Source organism: Balearica regulorum, chromosome 4 (assembly GCF_011004875.1).
Source record: "Balearica regulorum gibbericeps isolate bBalReg1 chromosome 4, bBalReg1.pri, whole genome shotgun sequence".
NCBI lineage: Eukaryota > Metazoa > Chordata > Aves > Gruiformes > Gruidae > Balearica > Balearica regulorum.
Genome location: NC_046187.1, coordinates 52,122,470 through 52,147,355, shown reverse-complemented (window position 1 = coordinate 52,147,355; position 24,886 = coordinate 52,122,470). Strand labels below are relative to the sequence as shown.

General features: G+C 44.7%; 1 protein-coding gene across 1 annotated transcript in view; it reads left to right on the top strand.

The window, feature by feature from the left end:
* The first annotated feature begins 3,514 nt into the window (after window positions 1-3,514).
* Window positions 3,515-24,886, top strand: part of KIT (KIT proto-oncogene, receptor tyrosine kinase) — a 58,771-nt gene continuing 37,399 nt past the window's right edge. Inside the window, exons 1-2 of the mRNA XM_075752150.1 lie at window positions 3,515-3,690; window positions 22,281-22,520. Coding sequence (XP_075608265.1) covers window positions 3,624-3,690; window positions 22,281-22,520 — 307 coding nt within the window. The 5' untranslated portion in view covers window positions 3,515-3,623. The remainder of the gene's footprint in view (window positions 3,691-22,280; window positions 22,521-24,886) is intronic.

The following is a 24,886-nucleotide window of genomic DNA, read 5'->3' as shown; positions in this document are numbered from 1 at the left end:
TATTAGTAAAAGTAAATACAGTGGGATGTCTCAAAATCTCAAGGCTTCTATAAAACAGGTCCAGCTGGATTACACCTTGCCGTACCAACAGTTTAGACCAGCAGATTTCAAACTTCTTTTTTTCTTAATAAACAAGAGGCTCAGAAGATTCACAGCTACGGTTTTGTCGATCAAAATTAAGATACAGCAGAGTGCTGCGTATATATTTTTGCACGGTGGTCATATGACATTCCTGACAGCCACTCTTCAGAAATGCTTTTTTAGATGAATGCACAAGGCAGAAATTTAACCACTTTTCACTTTTAAAAAGCTTAATAAACTTTATGCCAATGATTAGATAGTTTTTACAACAACACTGGTAAATCAATACACGTTTAAAACTCTCATAATTTCTCAAAGCCTACAGGAATCACAGAGGAGTTAATTCTGGAGCCGTCTGGCTTGCTGGGCCTGCCAGTTTACATGGAACAGTGATGCTCCAGACTAAGATCTATAAATCTGCAATTTAGAAAGAGGAAAGTATAACCTTACAGAAGAAGTCGTTATCACAGGGTTTATCAGGAGGGATTCTAGCTGGTGTTGACTGGCTGTATCAGAAGGGTATTTGCCTCTCTTCTCATTACATATGTCGTGCAACAGATAAAACAGATCCCATGGATTATTTATGCTGTAAAGATTTAGAATAAAAAGGTTTTCACAGCCCTGACAAACTGTTTGAAGCCATCAAACTAGCTAATTTCCAAATGCATTTTCATTCAGATACAGAAATAACAAAGTCCTTCATTAGAGCACCAGTTGTTCAATGACATGAGCTTAATCTTACCAATATTATCGATCTATGCAATGTTTACTCCAGTAAGCAGTCCCATGGATGTGTAAAAGCAACGTTTGAATTGACTATTCAAAGGAACTGGTCCATAAATGTTAAATCACATCAAGGATTTCAAACTGAAGTGAGCTTTCCAAATACAGGGTTTCATATTTTTCTCCAAGCTTATCATTCTTATCTCCAAATCTGTATCCATTGTTTCCAAAGTCTGTGGATCTCTCTCTCCCCGGACCCCCGCCCCAAATTGTCAACCTACCGCAAGTTGATTCCAGCCGATGATGAGGAGAGGTGGCACTACCTGTCCCAACATATTGCCACAGTACCACAGTGACAACTGAAGAGAGGAACATGTGAGGCTGGCTGCAAATGCAGAGAAGATCCTTTTTGGCTTAAGCTCACATATTTTGGACAAAGGTAGATAAATGACCTCAGAGAACCTTCCACTGCTTAAGAAACTTTCTTTTTCTTCTATAATGCAAACGGAATATGGACGAGAGAGCTTAGAGCATTCTGTGAGATACATTGGACAGAGGTGGAAAGGGCAACTGCGTTTATCATTATGATTATTAAAAATAAATGAAGTGGCAAGGTTTAAACCAATTCACCTTTGTTTCCCACTTACTGTAGCTATTTATAGCCAGGCAAAGTACACGGAGAATATTGTTGCCACTCTGATTTTGAGATGTCTAACATTCAGCTAATGCTCGTGAAAATGAGGCACATGATGCGGGGCCATGCGGAGTTTGGCTTCATGTGATCAGGGATGTGCAGGACATAAAGGCAGGCCACTAACTGAAAGAGCACTAATCAAGAAGACCAGGGAGAAACCTGTCACAATAACAACATCACATGTTCCTTGATAATGTTCCAGTGGAAACCTCTCATAGCATATTGTGCGCTGGCTTTGCATCTTTAAGAAATTAAACTGTCAATGTTCCAAGCATTTATATAAAAATATTCCAACTCCTTTTTTTCCTCCTACAAAAACAAACCCCAAAGACACCTGGAAAATCTGGAGTGCACTAAAAATTTAAGTATTATTTCAGCTATTTTTTTCCTCTACCTAGAATTAATTTGATGAGGCTAGCACCTACTGAGAAATATGATTTTAAAACGATGTTCGATTTTGAAATTCTTGGTGTGCTAACAAAAACGTATTCCATTTTGCAGCAGAGGAAGGATTCACCCATCAAAAGAGACTGGCTGTCAGAGATGAAAGAGAGTGAAGAAATGGAGAGAGCCATTTTAAACATATAAGACAAGACTTTCATCTAACGCTGGACCATATGGGACAGTGCTATTAACCTTGGAAAAAATCTGACAGCCCTGCAAAAGAAAAGAAGAAAAAGGAAAAAAAAAGGAATAATTTACCTTCTGTAATTTTTCTGATCTGTATCAACACGTTTCAAGAAGTCTACATTTATGCTTTTCCATGGGTTAAGGTTTTGCCATGTGTCTCCCTACACCTTTCTGTACATCCAGAAGCATTGGCATGGGTTTTGTGAGAGTCCTTCCCCCACCTGCCTGCTAAGGTGCTGTCTGTGGCTACCCGGACAGAGCGCAGCTGGTGAATGCATGGGTGACTCCTTTGCCTGTCACCCGTATACGCTTCTTTCACCTCAGCCGCGTGTGGCACTGACTGACAAAGTAGTGTTAAAGACAGACATTTCTGTAGTTTGTATTATTTCTGCCTGAAGAGCAGTTCTACTCCGGCTCCGTAGCTACAGAAGCAAGTGCTCCTGGATCCTCCTTGTCAATTGTCTCATCTGTGCTTAAAAAACTCCCTCTATGGGATTCTCCGCAATGCATTTGTAGACTAAATTCTCCTTACTCTTTGCGAGTGCTTTCCTAACATTTAAGCTATTTCTTTTTTTTGCTGAGAACTAAATGGATTACTTTTTATCTTGCCCTTGAGGGACATGAAAAACAATTGTTCACAATCCTCTTTGTAAGAACCTTTTCCATGTTTAAGCTCCCTGTCAGCTTTCTCTTTTCCATACCAAACCAGTCAGTTCTTTCAACCCTTCCTTTTGTGTCACAGGACATACTTTTAAGTCTCACTTCTGGTGCTCTGACTGACCCTTAATAGGTGACAGCCCAAAGCAGGCACAGTTTGAGATCTCAGCAGTGCAGGTCGGGGCAGAAGCGTTACCTTTGGTGCCTATCGAATCTGCTGTGACACCTCCAGGAGCTATACGTGCGGATTTTAGAGTGAGACAAATGGCTTTGTACCTGCCCTTTGAGAGATGCTCCTTCTGTTTCCAGGCCCCGTGCCCGGCCTGGCCGCCCCCCACCGCCCCCCGGACCACGCTGCCTCCCGGGTTTACCCAGCCGCGCAACCCCGACCCCTCCTCGCAGCACTTGCCGGTGCCCAGTCACGGCACAAGCGCTACCCCGTGAGGAGGGCGATCTCTCCCCCGTGGCAGCACTGTGTGCACATTCAGCCGCTGGGTTTTTCCTTTTTAAAATTATTTTATTGGGGGTGGGTGGGTGCATTTGGGCTCTTTATGCTAAGCCCTGCCGAGGCGAACTAGGACGCTCCCTTTTCCCAGAGGGGCGGGGGGAAGCCTCTCACCTGCGCCCATCCCCGTGGCGCCGGGGCGGGGGCGCGGAGGGCGCCGCGGGGGGCCGCACAGCGCGGCGCGGCGCGGGGCGGGCGGCGGAGGCGGAGCCGGTGGCGGCGCGGCGGGGCCGGCTGTACTCCGCAGCCCTCCCGCGGGGGCTCGGGCATCTCTGCGCGCCGGGCGGTGCGAGCGGCAGCCGCGCCGCGCCGGGCTCGGGGGGTAGCGGCGGCATGGAGGGCGCGTACCTCGCCTGGGAGCTGGCGCACGCCGTGCTGCTGCTGAGCCTCTTCCCCGCAGGTGGGAGCCGCGGGCGCGGGTGGGCGCGGAGCTCCGCGGGGCGGCGGGGCCGGGGCCGGTGCGGGCGGCTGCGGGGAAAACTTCGGCGCCGGTGGCCCTTTCCGCGGGGGTGGCGGGGGCAGCGCCGTGCCGGGGGTCGCGGCGGCGGCAGCCCGCGGTTTGCGCCGGCATCACCCCGCGCCGCCTTTGCGGGACGCCCCGCCGGGGGAAAAAAAAAAAAAAAAGTCCTTTGTTTGAGTACGCGGTTATCCGGGACTGGGAGAGGGCCCCCCCCCCCCGCCCCCCCCCCATCTCCCCTGGCCGGGCTGTTTTGACAATAAACTCTGGTAATCAGTACAAAATGTCCCCGCGGGTAAGTGCTCGTTGAACAATAGGCAGGGAAGGAGCCGCCGCCGTCAGGTGTCCAGCGCTCCCCAGCAGAGGTGAAGCTTCCCCGGGGCGGGGGGGACGGACGCTGGTCGGCTGGGTGCCCCGCTGCACCCCGGCGGGTCGATGCCCCGCGGTTCGGAGGGGCCGGGCAGGCGGCTTACCCCGGGACAAGGCGGCAGAGCCGGTCTGCTCTGGCACTGCCGGTCCTCTGCGCTGAAGAGGAGGGCGAGCGGTGCCGCTCAGGCCTTCGCGAGGTCTGTCAGTGCTAAAACTTTGGTATAAATTCAAAGTTTCCCTTCCACTTCCTTGACAAAAGGGGGTTTCCTTGCCTAACCTCGCAGCCCTACCGCACAGGGCTAGTGATTGGAAATACAGCATCTGGCTGCAGCGCTGGGCAACTTTGCATGTGGCTTTCGGAGTCGCCGTGCAGCTCGGTGCACGGTTTGTAGGCTTAAATTTGGAGGTCTATAGATGAAGCTGCTCTAAGGAGGTGGTTGCTAGTGTTCAAGGAGTTGCACCCAGGGCGAAATTTGGCCCAGCGTACCGAAGTCTGAAAGCGGATAACGTGAAAGGTTATTTTGCTACTTATCTAAGAGCAGGCTGAGGCTCCAGGGAAGCGATGCATGCTGCTAGGTGTTGAACGTCTGCTGCCACCAAGAGAGAGGAGCCTTGCAGAGCACCCTGCGGGAGAGCGGCCGGGGAGGGCTCCGCAAGTCCCTGCCCGTGCTGCTGGGAGCAAATAAAACTCAAATACCAGGAACTAACAGTAGTGACAATTTACGCTGCTTCGTTGTAAACGCATAACTTTGGGATGTGAGAGGGGGCAGTAGTTGATTTATGAACATTTTTTGTTAATAGTTTTCTTTGGGTAACATTTTGGGTTTGCTCCCTTTTGTTTATTGATAATCTGAAGTAGAGTGTGGTAACTGACAATTTGGACTTTTTTATTTAGGAATACCCACATACGTCTGCAAAATGCTAGTGCTGAGGCCACAGGGATGGGAAAGTCTCCTACCTATGCGTTATTCCTCAAAATAAATTAAAAAAAAGTTGAAATGATTAATACCCACCGACTTTCTTTACTTCATGTATTTCTTGCCTGCGCTTGAAGTTTATCCTTCATCATATGGTTAGACTGTCTTGGAAAGCCGGAGAAACAGGCCAGACTGGCAGCGTCTTCTGGAAGTCAAAAAAGTCTACTGGAGAGGCAAGGAGGGAACCTCTCTTGTGATCCTTCCTCTGGTTCTGGGTTCAGATGCTTACTTGTGGTAGACATTACGCCTCAGGGGCACATCAGACAAACTTGTGTAGACAAAAAATACACTGTGTAGTAGGCATAAATGACTTGCTGTTGCAAAAGACAACTGTCTTTGGGTACGTATGTGCACCATCTGTGTATCACACAGATGTATGAACGTTCAGGGCTAGTTTTGTGCTGGAGGAGGTATCAGGGTGATGGTTCGTGTCCTGGCAGGGGCGCAGGGGACGTCAGAAGTGACAGGCAGGGCAGAACTGATCTGCTGTGCTGGATTGCTTTGTAGCGATGGTGACCCAGGGTTACTTTTGGGTTTGCCTCAGTGCAAACGCTTGGACTGGATGGTGTCCCACAGTCCCTGTTCAGACCTATCCTGTTGTTTATCGGTATACAAATTTCTATTAAGTATCCTTTGGCCTTTAATCAAGAGCTTCTTCCTTTGGTTGCAAATAGAGAAGGAGGATGTAGAAAACAGAGCTTGATGTAGCTTCTTGGAGGGTAAACCATTCGTCTCCTCTGTCCATGGCCCCTTCCTACTTGTTGTTTTTATTGCATCCTAACATAGGCTTCCACTTTTCCTTCTATTTGGGGATTGCCCAGTCCTCATTTCATGCAATATTCTGGAACAATCTTTTCTCTGTGCCTCTCCTGGCCTCCCCCAAGGCTCTCCCTGTCCCCCACCCCCAGTACTCTGCCAGAGTCTCTGTGGCATTTCCATCCTGTGGTCATGGAAGACTGGACATGGTTCCTTTCAGCATCCATCAATATAGCCTTTTTTTTTCAGTCGGCTGCAGAGTAATAGGAGGCTCTCCCTGTGCCCAGAGGGAAGAATGTCTGTTTTTATAATGCTTCCTGCTACCTGTCAGCCGGGAGGGAGGAGGCTTGAAGGATGAAAATTGAACTTGATGAGGGTTCTGATTGCCATCGCTGAGTTGCTGCCTCGACCCACACAAACCGTCTGAGTATCCCGCCCTCTCTAGTCCCCAGTTTCCTTCTCTGCTCTCTCCTCCTTTTCCTCCCTCCCCTGCGGCAGTGCAGATTCTCCTGCACAGAAACGTGGCCTAAGGCCACGGCCGGGAGCAGAATGGAAATGTCAAAGATTGCTCAATACTTTCGCTGTTTTTCCTTCCGTTACAACTGGGAACCCTCTCCCAGCGAGTGCGTAAGCGATTTTTCTTCAGGCTTTAGAATAAAGAATGTGATAAATTTGGCAAGAAGTGAGAGTCCCGTTTGCATCCCCTTTGAGTACCATTCATAGAGACTGGGGGCATTTCCATGTGCTCAGTTTGCAAGGGAGAGCCTCTCATCGACAGATGACTGCAGCTGTAGTACCGTTGGGTTACACTGGCTCTCCACGGGCTTTCCACCTCAGCCCTGCCAGAAACCTATCGGTGGTGGTCCAAACAGTAATGCTTTGCGTGTGCCTGGATTGATCAAAGGATCCTGAGTCACCTCCAGAAGGGACATGTTGCACCAGGATGCAGGTGCAATCGGAAAGGATATGTCTTAAGCACATGTAAACACTAGCTAGGACAGGTCTTAGGAGGAACACCTGAGTCATATTCCAGCAGGCAGGAGTTTCTCAGAGTGAAACTTGTCCTTTTCTGTCTCTGGTCTGTTGTGAGAGACTGTAATGATACATCTATGTTCTTTGGATTTCTCTCTGAACTAGAATTCATTGTTAGTGCAAGCTATTTGAAAGATTTTTAAGGCATATCTGGAGCTGTCAAACTAAATACCAAATATTACGCATTTGTAGTTTGAAGGAAAGCTGCTTTCTGCCTGAACTTTCAGTAAACACTCCGGTGTAATCTGAAGGTAAGGAATGACAAATTCTGGATGAAACAAGAACCGCACAGCATCAAAAAGTTTCAACAACATCTATGTTTGTCTGCAATATATGACAACTGACCTAATCTATCAATCTTGTAGAAGAGAGGCAGTAATTGCTCAAGGTTAAGCCACTTTTCAGCTTTTTCTCTCTGTCCATGAAGATAAATGCCATTGCAGAGATGAAGCGTTGCGCATTGTCTTGCTGTGTGTGTATGACACATGATTTTACAGATGTTGTTTTCTTTTTCATCTAGTACAAACATCTTCCAGGATTTTGACTCATTTCCTTAAGTCTCTTTCAGCTGTTCAGAGAAAGGCTAGAGGAAATGAGGTCTAATATCCTAATGCATTGCATTTACTGTAAGTATTCTCTCACTTCAAGTATAAAACTTTGTCTTTTTGTAATTTCTGAATGTCCTTCTGAATATTCCCCTGCATAAGAAACAACTTGCAGTTGTTTTCTGTCCTTCGGAAACTCAGCTGCCCGGGTTGAGTCTTTTCAGCCTTAACAGAGCTCAAGGTATTCATTGTAACCTTAGGCGAAAGGGGAGAGCTGGTGCTAAAGGGATCTAATGGAAGTGGTGATCCAGATTTCAGTGTGTTACATCTTTTGGACATTTATTAGAAAAACTCTGAAGAGAATGCACATACAAATTAGTAGGACTTGACTGACATAACAGAGGTTTTGAAATTATTATTTCTCTTCTATATTATTTTACTGCAAAAGTATTGTGCTTGGCTTTTTCAGTGACTTTTAGGAAACTAGAAGGGCTTTTTTTTTTTTCTGAAAGGACCCTCTTTTAACAATGAATCCTGCAAACAATCATAAATGAACGTAATTTTACGCGTGTGAGTAGTCTCCTTGGCTGGTTGCCAAACCTAATGGCAACCGAAGTGTATTGTTTGTCCACCGGCCAAGATTGCTGCTCTTAGTGATAAAAGCGTAAGGAGAGTGTAAACATCTGTGTTTGAAGGGAGAACGCGACTCCTATTTTCTAGGGTATACCAATTAGAAAGCACAGTAAATGTTAATCTCTCAGTGGATTTACTCTTGGGGATTCTAGTGATCTATTCTGAAACATAGGTTTTCAGATATACCTTTAAATGGATTTTTAATGATCTTTTTCGTGTTGCAACAGAATTCCTTTGTGCCCCACGTAAGGCTCTTGGTTATATTTTCTTTATATTATCTCTTCCAGGCATTTAAGTAACAGAAAAGTTTCGAGTGTTGCTACCATGCTACGCAACTCCTGGGCTGCTCCATGCAGATCATTCCTCGAAATTGTAGCTAAAAAGGGGCATCATTTAGCATCATTATCAGCTACAGTGGGTTTTGCCATTGGGGGGGGGGCTGACAGCATTAAATGTCTATGATTTTAAATGTCATCTGACAGCTAAGTCCATAATCATGTAACATAATCATTAAATATCTGATATGGAGAAGAATTCACTGGTCAACTAGGCACTGACAGTTGTAAATCTAAGTGATAAAGAGGATGCGTGGGCTGATTTAAGTTAAGCAGAGATGAAAACCATGGCAGGGAAATTTGAAAATCAGAGATGAATCTCTTACAGGTTCTTCGGAAGCCTGGCAAGTACCAGGTTTGTCCTTCATCTCCTTCCTTTTCCCATCAGTAATTGTCTTAAGCTAAGTAGTGCTCCTCCTTCATGCTGGGTGAACATGCTCCTCATGCCATGGAGTGGACTTCTTCAAAAGAAAAGTTTTGTGCAAAAGCCACACTGGAAAAAGAAATCAAACGTGTTGGTTATAACCTGTCATTCAGAGCCCGCACGTTTCAGAGGAGGTGAGAGATCCCAATGAGCTGTGTAATAGAAGTGGTTTGGGTATTCACATACCTAGGCCGTTTGGAACTAACTAGGTTCCTGCTGAAGGTTATCATAAGATGGAAAAATTGCACTTGGCTCTCTTAATCTGTTTTTTGTTCAGGAGTTAATGGCTGCACCGACGTCACGTGTTGAAGGTTTTGTCTGCAGCCCTCAAGACTGGAAACTTCATTCTTTACCAGATGAAATCTGACTTTCTTACGCAGCTGGGTTTCGAAGAGACACAGCAAGTCATAGGAAGCCCTCCCAGAACTGCCAGAGTAAGGCTGGAGGAGACCTGCGGAGGTCATCTGCTCTGTGCCCTGCTCTCCCCCGGGGTCAGACGGAGCACATCTTCCCAAGCAGACTGTTGTCTAACCTGCTTTAAGGCAGACTTGTGGTGCAGAGTCCACCACCCGTTTTTTCTAGTACATAACTAGTTGTTAAAGGTCAAAAGCTTCTCCTGATACCTAACCTAATCTCCTTTGCTGGTAGCTTAATTCCATCCCTTTTTTTTTGTCCCTGCTCTGGTGGATATAGTGAACTGCTGATCACCATCCTCTTTATGATAACATTTTACACATTGACAATTAATATAACATCTTTGACTTCTCTTTTCTACAATAAACCTTTTTCAGCCTTTTCTTGTGGTGCATCTTTTGTAACTCCTCCTACTCTTGTTCTTCTCAGCCCTCTCCAACTTGTTTGCATTTCCTCCAGATACAATGTGTAAATTTGATGCCTGACTCCAAACAAGAAATGTAGTGCTTCCAGGTTTAAGAAAATAGTTACCTCGCTGTGTAGTGTGGGCCTCAATTTGATTCAAAGCATTGTAAATCTCATTTTAATCATGATTTAAATCAGCCAACAGTAAGCCTCATTTTAACTGTTTTGCATTTGTACTTAATCATTTTGTAAAGAAAGGTTTAACCTCCTTTATTACCATTGAGATAGAGTTTTAATTAAATATAGCCTTTGCACTTAATGTTACACTTACTTTGATTAATCGCTGTGCCTGTATTTAAGCAATTATGTAGCTTGTTATATATACACTTATTCTGATTCTTCATTTGTATGTTTTAGTATGAAAATAGAAGGTGTTGACATTTCTTGTATTAGATAATTGATTTTTACTGATGATTTGCATCGATTACAATGAAGGAAATGAGAATTCTGAAATGTTCTTCCGTTAGATAAATAGCACCACATAGAAGCCAGCCAATTCAGAAGAAAAAACTCATTGAGAAATGTTTTGAAATAAAGAATTAATGTCTGAAAGGCCTATCTGTAGTCAAAACTGGTGGTTTCTAATCACTACGCTGTAAACATTTTAGAACTACTCCATCTCATCCTCTTTATTCTCAGAATGGCAATGGAAAGAAACATTCATGTTTTTTTTTCAACTCCTGATCAGTAATTCCTCTTTGAATGGACTAGTTGCTTAATTGAGTTGTAGTGAATGAACTGAAATAAAGAAAATATTTTCTCTGCACCTGCTAGGAAACTCCAGATGCCAAAGGCTGGTTTATCGCTGCGGCACAACCTGCCTAGAGGTGACTGACTCTCATGAATTCAGTAGTTTGATTATCTTTAAAATGTTGGCAGCAAATGTATGGCTTCAATAATTTTTTTTCTTTAATTTTTTTTTATGATTAGATGAATTGTAAGTTTAAATTACTGAGTATTTTTACTTTTTTAAAAGGAAAATGAGCATTATTAAAATGCTACATTTTTACTTTTAATGTAATATTAAATTAAATATGCAGTTTAATAGGGTATTTTTACCTGAAGTAGTTCTGTTTGTATGCCTTAGATGCTCTTCTCTACTAGGACCTGGTACCGAGGCATTCATTTTCTGCTGCTCAATGACTGCCTGATTCTGTTCTTTACTTTTGCTGCCTAACTCTGTTTGCTATTTTATACAGCATGGAAGTGCTTTCTATGCCTGGATGAGCATAACTTTTTAGCTTTGAAAAGAAATAATGCTATCTTCAACAAAATAAAAGCTTCCTCCCAGTAGTGTTCATTGTAACACAAGCTGTTGAAGTTTCCTATTCCATAGCACGTCTGACTTCCAGGTATTATACATAAAATTGCTGATTTTGCAGTAGTGCTAATATCATCGTACCTAGGATTTGAGGTATGCAGCACAATAAAAGAGGTCAAATGGAAGGAGCAGAAGTCAAGTCTGTATTTCAGGTCTCCTCCCATAAACTAGGCACCATCAGAAGTGACGCTGAAATGGGATTCCCTGCTTAGGCAGGTACTCAGACTGGGCTCACAGAGGGATCCACTCTTGTGTATCTCTCCTGGGGTAGGAAGGAGGACCACTTTTTCAATAAGCAGCTACCAACATATGCCATGTATATGCAATTTGTGATAGGGCTTACTAATAAACTAGGAAATAAAGTACAATTTGCAAGCAAAAAATGTAAGTGGGACTTCTGCCAACATTGGAGATGAAGTTCAACAGCTGAGTTATGTATCTCCTTGCCAGAAGAAGACTGGGGTAATGAAACTGAATTGTCAGAAATATATCCAACTCTCTATTCAAGGCATTCCCAAGACAACATCAGTTGCAGATCTTGTTGGGTGTTAGCATGATTGCCCGAGGCAAATTTGCTTACCCTAGGAAGTTCCGAAGAACCTGCCAATGAATCCTCCAGCAGTTGTCCTAGTCACAGTTTCAGAAGGCATATGCAAAGATACTTCTCTAATACTGGGTCCCCCATTAAAAACATGTTTATTAAATTTGGTATTGTCTGTAAGACAATGCTTTTACAAGAATCTTTTAACAACATCCTAATTAACAGCAAAGTTTGTGCACTAGTTAGATAAAAGAAATCGAACTTATTGCAGGCTTAATAAAAATCACCGAATAGATAAAGTTAATTTATATAGACAAATATGGAAATACTCCAAAACCTGTTTCTTAAATGGATCTGTGTGCCATGTGGATGCATGACGTGATGCAATGACTTGTATTTCAGTAATACAGCTATATAAATGCTTTAGCTATCTTGTTACTAAAACCAGCATTTTTCTCATGAATCTGTCCTTTCAGTGAGGGAAAAGAGAATGCAAAGTAATATGGACATAAAAGATAGCTGCGTCTTTTCTGCAAAATTTAGTGAACATGTTTATTAATCTGAAAGTCTTCTTTATTGCTGTAATCTTCTAGGAAAAGGTACTGAACTAAATATCTAGAGAAAGTAAAAAGCAGTGCTCCTCTTTGTGGTATTTAATGTGGTCCATCATAAGAGCAATGATAACATAATTATGCAATTATTGGTATATTTTCCCCTCTGGAGGCCTTATGTAGATGATTACCAGTGCACCTTTTAATGAAATTGCTACTATTTGATAAAATTACTGCCAAGACTTGAAATAATTAGAATTCGCATTGCCAAAATTCTTACATCTCCTTCCTCAGTTGAGCCTTTTCCAAATAGGCATTAATTCAGATTGCAAAACGATTCACTTTTCTTCAGTTTTCTCATTTCTCTTCATTAAAACTACCTTTTCACTGCATTTCAGAAAACATGCTTTCAAGCCCATGTTGCTCATTACAAGGAACATTCGTTCAAAATGGAAGTTGAAAGATACTGCACCTTTTAATGTAAATGTCAGCAAAGAGAAGTGAGAAGAAAAAGCCATTAAAGGAATAGACTGGATGAATGACAGCTGAATTTGAATATACTATGCATTAATGCACTTTTTTATTCCTTTTAATCGTTCTCCATACTTACTTTATAATTTGTTTATTTATGTATCTTACAGTTGATAAAACTAACAGCTGGTTAATAAGTAATTTTGGAATTAGAGGGAAGAAGACAATAATTCAGTAGGAGTAAGGATCAGTCTAAATACTGTATAAATCTCAACGCTGACAAGTGTTGTGGCAAACAGTTGCCCTGTTTTGTAAATCCTATTTTATGTGTTTGTACATGCATATATATTTATCTGTCCTCTGTATTTTTCTTTGAATAAGAGTTAGCAGGTAGTTGTTTTAGGCTCAGACCATTCTTTTAGTTTAAAAAACCCTTAGAGGTTAATCATGCTTTGGGTCTGGTTGTGTTCATTAGCACATTGCCTGTAGATGCCTTCTGCAGTGGGAAGTTTAGGTTAAGAGACCATAGTGCATCAACGTGCTGTAATAAAATGAGTTAATCATCTGGAATAGATGGTCGCTCGTAGTGCTTCAAGAGAAGTGACTGGACGGCTGTGGTGCGTATAGGTCTCTTTAAAACAACACAACAAAAAACCCTCAGAACAACAGGAAAAGCCCCAAAGCCATGCCTTTCCAGAAAAAGAGGATTCAAAAAGGTATCTCATCCAGCTGGGGAAAGCAGCATGGTGTTTGACCCTGCTGTGGCCACTTAATATGTGTGCTAAACTAGAATTACATTTAGTGACCTGTCTGCCTTTGACAAATGCCTCTACTAGCTGTATTAGCAGAGTAAGGCATGTCAATCAGAAAGGGCAAGCTGCTTGGTAGGCAGGAAAAGTGTCCTGTTTGCACGGCTGGAGTTCCCTCACTCCAGCAAGGGAAAACAAAGCGGCCAGGGAAGCGGAAGGTGTGTGTGTGTCTGTGTCTGGAAGGTGCAGTTACTTCCCCCAGCCCCCTGCGCCGAGGGTGTCTTGCACTTGCGCGTATAGGGCAGTGCTCACGTATTTGTTTTGGAGGTCACATGCAGAATCTGCTCTGCTAAGCCTGCTTCCAAAAGAAGGAAGCAAAATACAATTAGCTGCATTGCTAATTGCTGCGGCGAGACCCTCTGCAGGAGGATCTGCTGGCTGCCACCCACAAGCGGGGGATCAGCCCAGGTGTTCGTGCTTGTCCTGCCTGAAGATCCTGTGAACGTCTCTCTTGGAGAGTGGGATGTGCGGGGGCTGGAGAGCTGGCTGGATTTGTCTTCTTGCCACCTGCCTCTGATGCTGGCTCTTTCTGATTAACCGCATCTTGTTCAGAGGGGTGCATAACCTCTTTTCAGGTGTAGCTGGGTGTCTCCTCAGTCACCTGAGCTGTTTTCTTCACAAGGAGTAAACACCAAGTGCCTTTTACTTGTCCTGTGGGATGCCCTCCCAAGGTGTGAGGTGTTTAGTGAGGCAGGTCCGTGTAGGAGCAATCCCAAACTGTGGAGCTGAAAGTTTCCTGTGGGGTATCCCTGCAAAGGGGGTTTCTCACAGCTACAGCCAAGGTCCAGCTGCCTCTGTGGTTCCCCACATTCATGTGTCCACAGATGATAAAGACAACCTTTGTTCTAGCCTCCTTCTACTTCCTCTCGTGGGTTTGCCATGGGTGGCAATTGGCTGGCAAGCACACTTGCTCTTTGTGTTGGGAGATACCCATTTCTCCTTTACACTGCCTGCAAATGGAGTTGATTTGGCTGTGCCTTTGAGTGCTGGGCTGGTGAGCTCCCACCTTCTGCCCTCCACAGTGCCCTTCCTCTGCCCCCTTCCTGCTCAGGGTGAAGGGTCTGGGGTGGGGGGAAAGGCTGGGTGAGAAGACAGTGGTTGCCCTCATGCAGCTGGGTAAATACCAAAGCCCCCCCTAATCCTCACCCCTGGTTTTCTGCTCAGTAACGTACAGCCTCTGAGGATTCAAAATTTCAGAGCTAGCACAAGCACCAGAGCTCTGCATTTCTGCTTGGGAAGCACACGGCGTTGGAGGGTCTGTTGGTCAGCAGATGGCACTGACTCTGTTCGATGGGTTAGAAACAAGCCACTTAGTTCCGTGGGGAAGCCTCATCGGTCTAGACCCTGGAGTACAAGCCTGGTGACAGTTGTTTTTCAGTCTCCAAGATGAAGTTGGTGCAGAAGAGCCGGTCAGCCTTTCTGTCAGCAAGGATTTGTGGCATTCATATATGCCAAGAGTCCATGATGGTTGCAGGGGACAATCACGTCTTTGGTCTTTTTTGGTCTGTGTCTTTGAGGAAGACACTAGCATGGATGTTGGCATGGATGGTTTCTTTTGCGAAGTAAGAGGAGGCGCTGCTAGCCTTCTTTTCCCCCGCAGCCTAGCTGAAACAGGATCTGATGTAGCTTTCAGATCAAATCATTTAAAATTGACATTTGCCATTGCTAAACTTTTCATCTAGCATAAGGGAGAGTGTCTGTTTAGTGAAGCGGAACAAAACAAGTAAGCATATGATAGCATCTCTCCTTTGAAAAATCTGGAAGAGTGAATTAAAGTTGTTTCAGTGTGATTAACAGGCAAGTTTGACACTTTATTTGTTTCCTTGGGGCATGAAATGGCAGGACAAAGACAATATAATTGAAAAGGTCTTAAATTCATCTCCATCATAGCATATGTCAAGTGTCATAGTGGCTTTAACAAATGAGAGACAGAGTTGGAAAGGCAATACTCTTCAGCTAGACCAACTCATACCATAAAGAAAACTGGGCAGGCTCCTGGCCAGGACTTCTGCACTTGTGTGAAAGAGATGTTGTTGCTTCTGCTTTTCTTTCAGACCTGCAGGAGACTTGTGTGCCTGAAAACATACTCATTTTTCCAGCAGTGCTGGGTATGCTGAAAGAGGATATTAACTCCCTGCAAGCCATGTCTTGCTGATATCCCCAGACCATTGCATCTACAACAGTGACACTACTTTAACTGATAAAGCGTATCTCTTGTTTCTGCTCTCTCATGTTGTTGTAGATGAGAAACTGAAAAATGCGGTGAGTGAGGTCTGTGTGATAGCCCTTGAAATGAACTCAGTGCCCAGAATGAATAGGCACTGAAAAGAAAGTAGTGTCTCTAATTGCACCCAATCACCACAATCTTACACGAAAGTTGGGGACATTTTGTCCCTTGCAGTCTAGCGCCTCGGTGCATTTGTCATAGGAAAACGTTAACTGATTCAGAAATCATGGTCAGGATCAGGTCACAGTCAGGTCATTGTTTTCGTTGTGCAGTGTTTGTACGGCTTATGTGGGGACCGCTGATGGCCATGGAGGTTATGGACAATCACAAGGGGAAGAGGCAGAAGCTCGGACAAGCCTGCCGTGCCCTTACACCGTGTCCCAGCCCTGGGAGAGGCCGGGAGAGGGATTTGCTCTTGCTGGGTAGCGATGAGCCCGCTGGCAGGTCCCTTGGGCTTGGCAGAAAGGCTGAGCAGGTTGTGGCAGTACTGTGAAGCTGCGCTGTGCCCCTGTCTTGGGAGATGTTTGAGACAAGTTTAATGTGGAAGGGGGTAGGATAAGGCATGGGGGGTGGTTGTTTTGTTTTGTTTTTTTTCTCTGAAAGCAATCTGTTGTGCTATAGAACTGCCACAAACTTCTTGTTCCTTTTAATGTTTAGATAAGAGTTGAGAGAGGAAATGGCCACAGAAGGACTAACCTGTTGGCCTAAGGTTGTGCAGGAAATCTGTGGCAGAGCTGGGAATAAAATCCACACCGCTTGACTCTTCATCTTATTCCATGGCAGTCCCACGTCCTTTGTTTGCTTGGCAGCTGGAGATGGTCTCCAGTCGCTTGTGAGCGTGATGTGGACTTGCACCTGACGTGCTTTTCCGTGCTACAGCAGCGTTGGGGCTGAGACTGAAAACCTCCCACATAAACATTTTTTTTTTTCCAGGATGGTGCACTCCTTAGCCAAAGCTTTTTTTGTTTGTACATCCCTTAATTGTTACAGGAACATTCTGCTGTCCTTAATCATATCCCTGCAATTTGACCTGCATTTCCTATTGGTATTATCTAGAGCTGTTTCATTTTCTAATTCCTCCAGCCCAGTTTTCCAGATGTTCCTTCTGCATGCAGAAGTCACAACTGCTTTACTCCCCCTCTTTCCTCCTTCTCCCTTCATTTTTAGGGCTTGGGAAGCTGCTTCTCATATATTTGTATATTCTGCTGCTTTTTTCAGTTACACAGCCTTGTTCATAAGTGATCCCAGCATTGTAGTTTTTAACTTAGATTTGTTATACTACAAGGAGAAACAAGGATAGTGGAAGTGACTCTTTTCAGCTGTAGGACAGAAATTTAAGACATCCCAAATGGGTCTTGGGCTGTCCAACTTTGAGCTTTGCAATTTATTTTATATATTTTTTTTTAATTTGTTCTTAATTATTAAATATTTGCCATTATCAACATATTTTGTTAGCATAAATGATTACCTGCTAGTTGCCCTTGATAACAACTCTAGAGGATCATCCAGAACCCCAGAGTGGTACTCTGGCTATGCAGTGTATGGAGTGTTGGATGTTTCACAGTGGGATCCACAGACCTCGACCAATGGTGGGGTTATCTGTCCCCACTAGCCTGCAGGAGCTATGGGGGGAGAGGATGGGTTTCCTCTCTTCCCCTTGTCCTGTGGTGTCCCTGTGGTCAGGTGGGCTTCACAGAGGTCGTGAAGCTCAGTTGAATAATGAGGTAGTGGTCCACCTCCTTTTCCAAGGTGTAAGGAGGTAGAGGGAGGGTGGAGGCATGGCCAGGTCTGTGTCAGGTAACAGGGTAAGGACGCACACCGACACCTGGAAATCTTCAGTGGAGACATAGCTGTGGGTTCCTCCATCCCATTGCTCAGAGAGTTTACAATCCCACTGGTGACGGATAAAGTCATGGTCCTGCCTGGGGTGGACATGGAGCCCTGGGAGGAGATAGCAGACTCCATATCCCTTGGGGTTCGGCACTTGGAGATCTCTTACCATCCCTGGTGTATATCTTGCCAACACAACTGATTTCCAAATTGTTAGTGTTACTGTCACGGTTATGCTCATGATTTGTGTTACTGGGGTGTGCAAGAGCAACAGTGGGCCGGGAGGAGGCCCGTCCTGCCTCAGGTGTGGTACAAATGGAGCAGTCTCGGATGTGGGGCGTTAGCAGTCTGAGAAAACATCAAGAGAGAGCAGATGGACACATGGTGTGGGGATTAGTACACTGGATTATAAATTGTTGGTTAAACTCTCAGATTTCTGTTACTTAATTATTCCTCCAAAAAGGAGATACAAACTCATTCCCATCTTTCTAAGCACCATTTTAATTCTTATCTCTTGAAGACAGGCGATATGAGATGCTTAATACTAAGCACATCTGATAGTTCTTGCATTTACAACCTGTTCTTACACTGCCATACTTTTCTTGAAAACACATTGTTTTCAGAAGGCAACAACAACAAAAAAATTAGATTGTGGGAATTCTTTGCACAAGGCATAAACTCACTTTGTAAACTGCTTTGCTGAGAATTTGTAGGCTGCATAAAGGAACCATAACAAGATTGTCTTGAAATATGAGTGATAGTTTCAACTGGAGTATTGTGGCTTTTATTGCGGAGTGCCAGTGTGCTTGGTCCCTCTTCACCTTTCTTTCCCCAGCTCTGGTACGTAACATATTTCTTGTGCCTCTGGATGGAGTCATACTCTGCTGTGTTGTTTACTGCCTTTAAAAATTTTCCATCAACTTGCTAGATGGTCCTCATAATAAGTGTTACAAAATTTTGAACTCCTAACCTGAATGGATACGATGAGTGGTAGGGGAAAGAGTAAGTAAAAGTCATTAACATTGCATAAAAATATGAAATTATGTTTTTCTTAATCTTTCTGGCAATTATTATTTCTAGGATGCTTGTTTGTATGTTCAGTCATGTGACTTTGTGTAGAGGATTAGCGGACCTCCTGTGGAAAATATCTGGTGGTGCTGGAAAAACAGGCGCTGGTGGACTGCCTGTTGGGTTTACTACAGATAAATAAATCTTCATCCGAGGGAGACGGGGAGAGAACGAGGGCTCCCTCCAAAACCCACAACACAAACCAAGTAATTAGGCTCTGCAGGTGGTCTGACCATCCTTTGCTTCCTACTCTGGTGGATTTGTCAGGAAGAGGAGCAGTTACCTGACCTGGTCTTAATCCAATATATACCTTAAGAACAACTAAAGCTGTGAGATGAGTGAATTAAGTCTGGAGTATATAATCTCATCCCAACTAATTATCCGATTGTTTTGTTTGAACGTCTGTTGTTATCTGTGTGGGTAGGGAAATTCGTCTCTGAAAGGAGCTGCAGAGTGTGTTTTTGCATGCAAGGGGTGTTGGTTTTTGAGAAGCGTTCCCCCCAGCTCAGGCATGGCTATTATACATCCAGTCCAACTGTGCAATGCTGTGCTATGCATTAGAGGGCCATGGGGTGATGGTGATTTGTAGGACTACAGAGCCTGCTTTCAGAAGAGGAAGGGTTTGTTGCTGCAGCACCCGTCAGCATTTGCATGCATCAGAGAGATGTGTACGGTTTGACAGATCTGCACTCATTGAATAGGTCAGTTATGACATTAATCTGTGCACTGCTACCTCCAATCTGTTCCTTTTCTCTGCAAACCTGTTGATGATGCCCTGCCTTTGACCTTCATGCACCCTTGTGCCCTCGGGTTGGGTGGTTAAGAGATTTTGGGAGGGAGGAGAAGCCCGATGCCTGGCTGCGCAGCACGTTACAGACTGGTTTTGTCTGGGCAGTTCAGAGCCTCCGTTTACCCCACGTGTCGTTAATCTGCTGTATAAATACCCAGGAGTGAAGTGGAGGGAGCGGTTCAGCAAGCCAAGCTGGCTCGGTGTTTCCTCCGGGGCAAGTAAATGAGTTTATTCTCCCCTCTGAGGCTGTTTGACTGAAGTAACCCCTCGCTGCAGCTGAGAGCGCGTCTCTGCTGAGGCGTGCGTGCGATGCAGAGGCTGCAGGAAGGTCTGGGGAGGGAGCATCCCCTGCCCGTGCCCACGCGTGGGTTGTGCACCGGGAGTTTCTGTTGGCTGCAAGTGCATTTCTGTTCCCGCGGCTGAGGTGTCACGTTGGGATTTTGTTGTCGAAAGGAGAACATTGGGCAGGGTTGGTTGGCTTTGTGCTTTCAGAGGCCTCCGGCCGTCGGCGATGCTGTCGGTGCTGCCGCGGCTGCTGCTGGAGCGGGGGATGCACGGCTCGGTGCAGCAGGCTGGTGTGCTTCCCGCCAGCTGCCCGTTGTGTGCCAGGCGTTAGGAGCTGAGGCTGGGCCACCACCAGCATCTCCTCTTGTGCTGGTGAAGGAGGGCTGCCCTGTGGTGTGATAAGGGGACTCGTTGGTGTTTGCTCCCTGTCTGGGTCTGTGTGACCCGCCCGGTGCCGTGCTCCTCGGTGGTGGGGCAGGGGTGGGCAGCGGCGGCCATCCCAGCCCGACCACAGGTGCATGTCTCCCGGCAGGGCCCAGGCTGAGACCGTGCTGGCAGCAGGCAGGGAGTGGAGTCCCGATCTTCTCCTTTCCCAGCCCTCCCTGACTCATCTGAGGACCTAGCACCGTGGTGGGTGTACAGCATTGCACACTTGCTATTTTGTGCAGCTCGTGTCACTTGTCACTTGAAGCACCCCATGGCCTCTGGGAGGCAGCAGAGAAGTCTTCTGAAGACATCCCCATGAAGGACCTGCATGGTCTTTTGTGACACCTTCTCAGAGGTCTTTGCCCTCTGCCGTCTCAGGTGCTGAAAGTTGCTTACTCTGACTTGAGGCGTTTGCAAATGAGAGGTCTCCTTGCCTCTCCTTACCCTGCTGCCAGGCCCACCTCTGTCCCGGGCAAAGGGGTTTTGCAGCGCTCCCGTCTGCAGAGCCACTGCTGCCTGGCACTGGTGCTCCTGAGATCTTGGACTTTCGCTCTCCTTGGTTGAGCGGCTGTGTCACGGCTCAGGCTCACACCTGCACTTTGAGGATTTGAAATTGAGTGGGGTTTTTTCTGCCTTTTTCTGGCAATTATTATTTCTAGGATGCTTGTTTATGCATTCAGTCACAGAAGTGTATATGCAGGGTTAGTGTACCTCGTGGAAAATTTCTGGTGGCGCTGGAAAAATGACTACCTGTTGGATTTAGCACTGATAAATAAATTTTAATCCAAGGGAGATGGGGAGAGAACGAGGGCTCTCTCCAAAAGCGAGGACACAAAGTAATTAGGCTCTGCGGGTGGTCTGACCATCCTTTGCTTCCTGCTCTGTGGTGGATTTGTCAGGAAGAGGAGCAGTTACCTGACCTGGTCTTAATCCAATATATACCTTAAGAACAACTAAAGCTGTGAGATGAGTGAATTAAGTCTGGAGTATATAATCTCATCCCAACTAATTATCCGATTGTTTTGCTTGAACGTCTGTTGTTATCTGTGTGGGTAGGGAAATTCGTCTCTGAAAGGAGCCGCAGAGTGTGTTTTTGAATGCGAGTAGTATTTTCAGTGGTGTCACTCTGCTACAACATATGGATGTTGTACAATCTTGTACAACTGTGCTTCACATGAGAGGGACATTAGCTAACAGCACAGTTATTGTAAGCTAAGGATTACTTGTAGGACTAAAGAGCTGCTCTGAAAGGGGAAAGGCTTGTTCCTGCAAGACCACCTCAATATTTGCATATGTTCTTCTGATATTCAAGTAAGTCCTCCAGTAGTTGGAATTTACATGCATTTTTGTTTATGAATGCCATTTTGTAGGTTCACTCAGACTTTCACATCAGGGGTGTGCTAACTTGGCAACCCCCTGCTTGACTTAACAGCAGAGCCAGAGAAGCCTGAATGTGCTGCTCTCTCCAAGTACGCCCTGTAAGGTGGAAAGTAGTTGGGAATTGTGAATTGAGGCTGCTAATTCTACACAACTTTATTTTCTGAGAGCTTTTTAAAAGTTGTGTTATGGCATGTTCAGTGAAAGAGAAGCTAAGAGGTCATTTAGAACAGCTTTGGTGACTAGAAGATTGGTACCTCAATAAAAATAATTTGGTAGCGTTGGGATGGAAACTTGAAGAATATTTTGCACGAAATGTTTTTGGAGGTAAGAAATGAAGAATTAGCACTTCAACTAAAGAAATAAGCAAGTATGGAAAGCATGTACTGGTGTCTTCATTAAACTGGACACTGCTAATCTAAGAGTGTAAGTGGAGCTTCTAAATACATGCGAGAGCATTTTAAAAAAGATAACTGTTGAGCAAGGAAACTTTAGTTCTTGGCAACATGCTGAGTAAATGACAAAGAATGATTAAAAGTGCTGCCATGTAGAATCAGGCTCATATGTTCTTGAATTTAATTTTTAAATAGCTTGGGTCTGTTCCCATTCAAAAGCCAAACCATTGCAGAAACTGGTGCATCTGAAACTAGTTTCAAATGTTTTTTTAAAGGCCAGTTTCCTTCAGCAGTGGTTATTTGCTCTGTGCGCCAAAGGTTTTACAAGCCAAAAGGTGCCTGTAGGATTGCACAGTGCCATTGCAGCTCAGTATTTTTAAGAAATAACTCCCAAAATATTAACTGCGCGTATAGAACTATGAATAACAATTTTGCTGCAGAAAAAGAGAGTGTTGTATTGACAGGCATTATATTTTGTACTTTTTTTCCCAGGTGGTTCACTGCCCCATGAAGAATCTTCACTGGTTGTGAATAAAGGGGAGGAATTAAGGCTGAGATGCAATGAGGATGGACCCGTGACTTGGAATTTCCAGAACTCGAACCCTTCGGCAAAAGCAAGGAGTTCCAATGAAAAGGAGTGGTACACCAAAAATGCAACAGTCAGAGACATAGGCAGATACATATGCAAAAGCAAAGGCAGTATTGTCACCTCTTTTTATGTTTTTGTTAAAGGTAAATATCAATGAAGGCATTATTTTTGCTTCTGTGCGTTCCCCCCACTGCCCCCCCCATTTCCCACTCCCAAAATAATAGGACAGTAAATGCAGAAGAAGGGAATGAGTTTGAGGTACAGAGGGAGAACACAGTCTGATAGAATAAATCTTTTTCCCTGTCCAATAGAAAGAAAACTCACTCCCAACTTTGCTTGCAATGGCCTTTGTCACCACAGCAAAGCCCTGGATGAATTTCTCTTTACACCCCTGTTGCTTCGTGGTGAAGTACACCTGAGCTGTCTTTCTAGAAGCTCATCAAGTGATCTGAGTCAGTTGCGTGAGTCAGTTGTACTGTGAGGAAGCAAGCAGTATGTAGAAATGTCTTTTTAATTCCATGCCATCCATCAGGATGGAGTCATGTGAGGTTTGGCCCCAAGCTCATGATTTATTGAGGCAGTTGGCTAAAGGATTTGGCTTTTCGAGGCCGCACTCTTAGGCTTAAGCCAGCAGGCAGCAATGGTTCCTCTGCCTCCAGCTCCTGATCTGCTTTGTGACAGAAATGTCTCAGATGGGAAAAAAGTTCCTGTGTTCCCAGTTCTTTATTACCCTTCCACTTTGTCCAGTGCTTTCTTCAGATTTCTTCTCTTCTTTTGTTGGGTCCTTATCTGTGGCTTCATCAGCTGTCATCAAGCCACCAGCTTACCATACCTGGAATTTCCTTTTCCTTTCCAAGGAAGACAGTTATTTTACTTCTCCTTCACATAGCTCTGGTGGTCTTTTTTCCCTGTTGATGGTAAAAAAAGTCCTACAGTATCCACTTTCTTGGAAACAGCATTCCTTGTCCAACAGGGTTTGCCTCAAAGAGCCTCCTCTGAACCCTGCCAATCCCTTGAGAATTACTGCAGGTTGTTTTCCAAAATAGGGAGATACCAGCATAGCACAGTGAAGAGTATTTTTCCCAAGGGAAGATATCTGACATAGTGGCCACACAATTAAGAGTGCTCCTTTAACCACTCCTGTGTTGTCCAAATAACCATGCAGCTACCATGGATGAGTTTTCTTGACCTTCTGTGTTTCTTTGAGACTATGACTAAACAAAATCTGTCATGTATTTTACCTATATGTGACAAACATTGTTGACTTTATCTACCATGACTGTTTTCCTGAAGGTCATGATAATTATCCCAGACATCTGTGATCATAGAGATGTTTGTACCTTGCATTACGTGAGTGACTCCTTCACCTCAGGTTATCAGGCAGCCCTCCCACTGAGCATGATTACCAAATTATCAGAGAAGTTGTGTGGCCCTCATGCAATATCTTGTTAATTTATTTGTCTTAATGGTGTGAAAAATGTGCAAGCTTCGCTCTGACAAATTCCTGGCAGTAAAATAAGTATGTTTGTGCCGTTGGCCATCATTTTGCAATAGGGTAACCTTTACAGCTGTGGCTCAATGACATCTTACAACACCTTGAAGATGCTACCATGAGCTCAGCTGCTTGTGGGATTGCCACGAGCACCCGATATGCTTTCTTCTTGTAAGCCTGAGAATGAAGAGGGAACAGGACCCAGAGTAACTCACTGGGAGATAACCTCGATCCTGCGCTGTCCCAAGTGGCACATGAAATGGTGGCAGCTGTTTATCTCTTACGCCCATCTGCTAACAATGAATTTTCTATGCTTCTGTGACCAAGGATGACGCAGTGTTGACAGACTGTAGGTGCTTACCTCTTTCACCTTTCTGCTTCGGCAGCAAGTGCCTGTGTTTTGTGTATAGAAGCCATTTGTGTCCCTATACAAGTAAGTTTAGTGAAGATCAAGCTAGTTCAGACACCTAGATAGGAGAGAAAAATCTCTTGATTTTGATCTCAAGTCTTTTCAGACACAAGCAATGATAAGCACCACCACGTCTTATGTTGGAAACCTGACGTATGCCCAGAAAGCAAGTGCTACCCAAGTTGTACCTGGGGTGGAAAGCCATTAAGGGAAGAATAGGACCATGAGCAGCCTTGTTTGTGCCTGGATTCCCTATGGCAAATCCTTTCATGTCTTCTTACCATGACATCTCCCTTCCAGAGGTGGAGGGAAAATGGGAAGGGGAGCATCTTAACAATTCTGCTTAGCCCAGCAAGACCTTCCCTGCAATTTCTGCAGTTGGTGAAACAGGTCTTTGTTCCTTTCTTCTGCTTTCAAGGGTGTCTTTTTTTCCCTGGGGAGACATCATTTCTGTATAGTAAAGATATATATCTTGCCTCTGTCCATATTGGAGAAAAAGTGGACTGAGAGGAAACCAATCAGTTAAGTCTCTGATGGCAGGGACATTTAGATGAGCTCTTCTAGTCCATGCTCGTCCAGCTCAGGAGTGAGAGCTATTCATAGCATTT